This window comes from Monopterus albus, unplaced genomic scaffold (assembly GCF_001952655.1).
Source record: "Monopterus albus unplaced genomic scaffold, M_albus_1.0 scaffold54.1, whole genome shotgun sequence".
Classification (NCBI taxonomy): Eukaryota; Metazoa; Chordata; class Actinopteri; order Synbranchiformes; family Synbranchidae; genus Monopterus; species Monopterus albus.
In genome coordinates, this window is record NW_018127934.1 from 767798 (window position 1) to 772411 (window position 4614).

The 4614-nt window shown below is 39.7% G+C and overlaps 2 protein-coding genes across 4 annotated transcripts in view; one reads left to right on the forward strand and one right to left on the reverse strand.

The window, feature by feature from the left end:
* The window catches only part of LOC109961331 (extracellular superoxide dismutase [Cu-Zn]), a 2347-nt gene extending 1385 nt beyond the window's left edge, over positions 1-962 (forward strand). Inside the window, 1 exon segment of the mRNA XM_020602040.1 lies at positions 1-962. This exon segment is cut by the window's left edge and continues 60 nt beyond it. Within this exon segment, the coding sequence (XP_020457696.1) occupies positions 1-122 (122 nt within the window). The 3' untranslated portion in view covers positions 123-962.
* Positions 963-1226: 264 nt separating this feature from the next.
* LOC109961328 (coiled-coil domain-containing protein 149) overlaps positions 1227-4614 on the reverse strand; it is a 6418-nt gene continuing 3030 nt past the window's right edge. For 2 of the 3 annotated variants that reach the window (XM_020602035.1, XM_020602038.1), the window contains exons 7-13: positions 3976-4048; positions 3539-3623; positions 3224-3371; positions 3043-3119; positions 2880-2915; positions 2627-2689; positions 1227-2542 (exon numbers count right to left, since the gene is read on the reverse strand). In XM_020602035.1, coding sequence (XP_020457691.1) covers positions 2034-2542; positions 2627-2689; positions 2880-2915; positions 3043-3119; positions 3224-3371; positions 3539-3623; positions 3976-4048 — 991 coding nt within the window. In that variant the 3' untranslated portion in view covers positions 1227-2033. The remainder of the gene's footprint in view (positions 2543-2626; positions 2690-2879; positions 2916-3042; positions 3120-3223; positions 3372-3538; positions 3624-3975; positions 4049-4614) is intronic. The other variant, XM_020602036.1, reaches the window with a different exon arrangement.

The window sequence follows — 4614 nt, forward strand, 5'->3', positions numbered from 1 at the left end:
ATGACTGAGGGGAAGGTGGAGATGCTGGGAGCCTCCTGCATGGAAACGCAGGCCGGAGGCTCAGCTGCTGTGTTATTGGGATTTCCTCTCCCAGTCTCTGGGAAACGCCCCATGGGCAGTAGGCTGCAGGCGAATGAGGCAAGATTAACCCCACAGCCATGGCATCAAACCACTTTTTGCCATTGTATTCTTTCATTCGCTGTATCCATTGTCCTCTTTTGTTATTAAGAAACATCAATCAAATTCCATCCTCCAAACATTCAACAGTATTTAGTTGAAGAACTGCCCCAGACCATCTTCAGCTAAGAATAAAATATGGTCATTCTGGTATTATCCACACAAGTAGCACAGTCAGTTCACTTTGGATGATTACCGTGAGATTTATTTTGTCACAGGTTGAATCCTATTGACTTTGGTGATCCTGACCTTTGTTGTAGCACCTCCATAAAGTTGAGTTTTTTTCTCTCTCTCTCTCGGCACCTATTAGATAGATTGTTATGAAATTTGATGGAGATATTCAGAAGATGAATCCTGACTGATCATCCGCTGCCTTTTCCTTTGGCATCATGTTGAGGTTGACCTTTGTAGCCTTGAGTCATATGGGCTACCAGTAAATCAGCATCAGCCTCAGCTGTACTTTGTGTTTAACGACAATTACAAAATGTTAGCATGCTAATATGTAGGTTAACTAAGACAGTGAACATGGTAGATATTACACTTGCTAAACATCAACAGGTTAACATTGTGATTGTGTTTCCATGCTAGCATTAGCCTTTAGCTAAAAAAATGTTGTGCCTCATTATGGCAGTAGCCAGAGTGTAGTAAAATCTACAGAAAACACTGAGTCTATATTAACTAAGACCCATTTGTGCAGTGTCAACTGAGTGACTTATAAAATTTCAAATGTTTGTTTTCAAATGTCTGTCGAGGAATTAAATAAAATGACACATGGGCTGAAAAATGAATAGTATATTGTCATGCAGCATTTTATTAAGTTTTGATAATATCTTGTTTTCATGATTAAAAATAAATACCTGTGTAAGAATATTTAGTCTGAAACTAAACTGTAGCTCCCAGACAGAATGTACTAGCAAAAGGCTATACTGTAGGAATTAATGTTCCACAATATAAATCTAATAATAAGAAATAAAACTGGCTGGATAAGTTTCCATCCATCCATTATCTATACCGCTTATCCTGAACAGGGTCGCAGGGGGCTGGAGCCAGTCCCAGCTGACATTGGGCGAGAGGCGGGGTACACCCTGGACAGGTCGCCAGTCTTTTACAGGGCTGACCACCAGACGATCACACACATTCGCACTCACTCCTGCAGGCAATTTAGAGTCACCTAAGCTGAATGCCTTTGGACTGCGGGAGGAAGCCAGAGTACCCGGGGAGAACCCACGCAGGCACAGGGAGAGGCCGAATATGTTTGAACACAATAAAGCTTAGTTTAGACATTGTTCAGATTAGATGGATGCTCATCCTGCAGCCAGGTCCTCATGGAAATCCTTTTCAGAAGAGTTTGGTCAGTTACAGCTGCATATCAGCAGCTATGCTTCTGGATTGAGAAGTTCAGCAGTCACATATAGGTGTAACAACTGGACATTTACATATGTTTGGACATTTTGATATAAGTTATAACTGTATATGAGACAACATGATCTCAGGCCTGGAAACTTTTTAGGTTTGAAAAATTCTTATGACTGACAGAAAACCCTTTATGTAGTGTCCCTGTAACCATTTTTGAGGCGATAATGTACTTCTACATACTGTATGTCTTGGACTGACAGAAAAACCCGTGTAGGTGCCTGCGTTCAAAGACAACAATCAACTGAAAATGTAGACAACTACTAGTTACTAGTACTAGCAACATACCATCTGTTAATCCTAACATTTCAATATTATCACTCCAGATTTTTTTGTGATTCAAAAAATAAATTATGTAGCATTATATTATAAATGTATCTCTTGTCATTATTATAAAATGTTCTCCCCATGCTCTGCGACATGTGAACAACTCATGGAAGACTTCAGATTTTCTGACTAACATCTGTTTCATCTAAAAGCTCTGTCTGCTGCTTTGGCTGAACATCCTTCTGCTCTTCATCAGCGGAAGTAAAGACAGTGGCAGATGAAGCAATATGAATGTTTTCCTCTGTTATGATACACTTGGTTTCAAATGTTTCATCTGATTCATCCTGTAAGTGGCAAGGGTGTGAAGGATGGGGTGCATCCACATCTGTCACTGAGGGAGGGGAATCACTCACATAGTCTTCTTCTTTCATCAGAGCAGTTAAATCCACTGTGATGTGTGTGCGGCTACTGTCGTGACGCTCGTCACCCTTTGGTGTTTCTGTCTGGCGGCTGGCTGGCTTTTCATCAGTTGACTGGTGTGAGGAGTGTTGTTGGGACGTCTCCACCCTAGATAGTGATAGCGCCTCTTCCTGAAAATGTGACAAAGCTGGTGTTTTACTGTGTTGATTTGGAACTTCTGCAGAGCTCTGCTGCTCGGTAGGTATATCTTTGGACTCCGTGTCACCTGTAAAAATAGACAAACCAAAAAAACATTGAGAAATACAGATTCACTATACATGGCAGAGGTATAGTTACGCTGAATACTCACACTCCTGTTGCAGAGAATCTGGTGACTTAGCCTGCTGAGCATTCAGGAGGATGGTGTCTTTTCCTATTATAACAAAACATTATACAAAATAAGCTCTCACAAAAGTGATAACAATTTAGTCTTTTGTATACCACTACCACTAACTGTCTGTATAGAGATGGATCAATTTAGTGTGGGCAAATACAAGAAGTGATGGAGGAAGATGAAGTTCAGAGTTTAACAAGTAGAAGTCATAGTTATTGGAGGATCATACTTCCATATATTCCCAGAGACACATTATAAGTCAGGCCTCCAGGTAGCAAGAAGCAAAAAGACAGAAAAAAAGGAAAAGAGAAGCAAATTATTGTATGTAGTATGTAGAGTTATGGTTTCAATTAAATGCAAATGTTTCACTATATTAAGATACTTATTTTCACCTGGCAGGCTCCATAATCCTGACATCTCTAATGTTTTTAGTTTTTTCTCCAGCTCTGCTACTCGATTTCCAAGAATCCTAATGACAAATGACAGGAAGACATAAAACCCATCAAATTCATGAGTTGTGTCTACTAACTCAGGGATTTATCTGACCTAGATAAATACACTAAGCTTCAGTACTTGTTGATCTGGCGTTGGTGCTGAACGACCATGTTCTTCTCGTGGATGGTTTCCAGCAGAGCTGTGGCGAGAGACTTAAGGTCTGAGATGGACTGAGGAGTCACTGGCAAACTGCAGCTGTTTTCTTCAGAGAGTAACAGTTCCTTCACTGTACACATCATCAGTCACAGTTTAGGTACAGACTAAGTGCTACTTTCACTTTAAAGGCTTGCACACAGATTCCTGTTCTTCAGTACATGTGTAAATGTCTCAAGGCATTTTCTGATATCCTGCATACCAGAATATCAAGAGTTTTAAAAATATGATGCTTCTGACCTTGTTTGGCAGAGAGCACTCCAGTAAGCGCGCTGCTGTTGGGTTTACCACAGCCTTTAGAGGTTTTCCTGCACTCCAGGGCACTCTGAAATTAGTGACAACCATTACTGATTACATCAGCTTTCTGAGAAAAAAGCAAAAAAAATGTTTAGTAAATCCACAAATTTTAACATTTGTAAAAAAAAAATTTTTATTGCTTATTTTGTCTGCATCCAGGGCACTCTGAAATTAGTGACAACCATTACTGATTACATCAGCTTTCTGAGAAAAAAGCAAAAAAAATGTTTAGTAAATCCACAAATTTTAACATTTGTAAAAAAAAAAATTTTATTGCTTAAGTTGTCTGCATGGAATTGAGAAATTATTAAAATATATTTTAAATATTATACAACTGTAGGAGATAAATATTGAACAAATAAGAATAAAAAAGTAGCTACCTTGTACTTGACCAGGTTTGTTTTCAGCAAGTTGACCTCCTCCTGAAGTTGACTGAGCCGTTCATGCAAATACCTGGAAGAAAGAGTCTGATCAAAAATCAATCAGCCTCATCAGGTCTATCATCAATCTGTTTACATGGGAAAGACGCCACCAAGTTATGGCTCAAACATATATAAATACGGGTTATATACATTACTGTATATAATGTAACTATACACCAATAAGCCATAACATTATGACAGAGGAGTCAAAGGCAGCTGGTTGGCACTCGTGTCATTCTACAGCTCACTGTGCATCTTGGTAGGTACTAGGAACACCTGCAGTGTGGGAGGTACTCTGACCCCATCGCCCAGCCATCACAGTTTGGCCCTTGCATCCTCACGCCTGCCCATTTTTCCTGCTTCCAACACATCAACTTTGAGGACTGAATGTTCACTTGCTGCCTAATACACACCCTGCACATTGACAGGTGCCACTGTAATGAGATAATCAATGTTACTCACTTCACCTGTCACAGTCATAATGTTATGACTGACCGGTTTAAGCATTCTTTTAACTAAGCAGTGATACGTATGTTAGGACAGCACCGTTACAACACTTTAGCTATGGACATCTCTAACACTGAGGCACACACACAT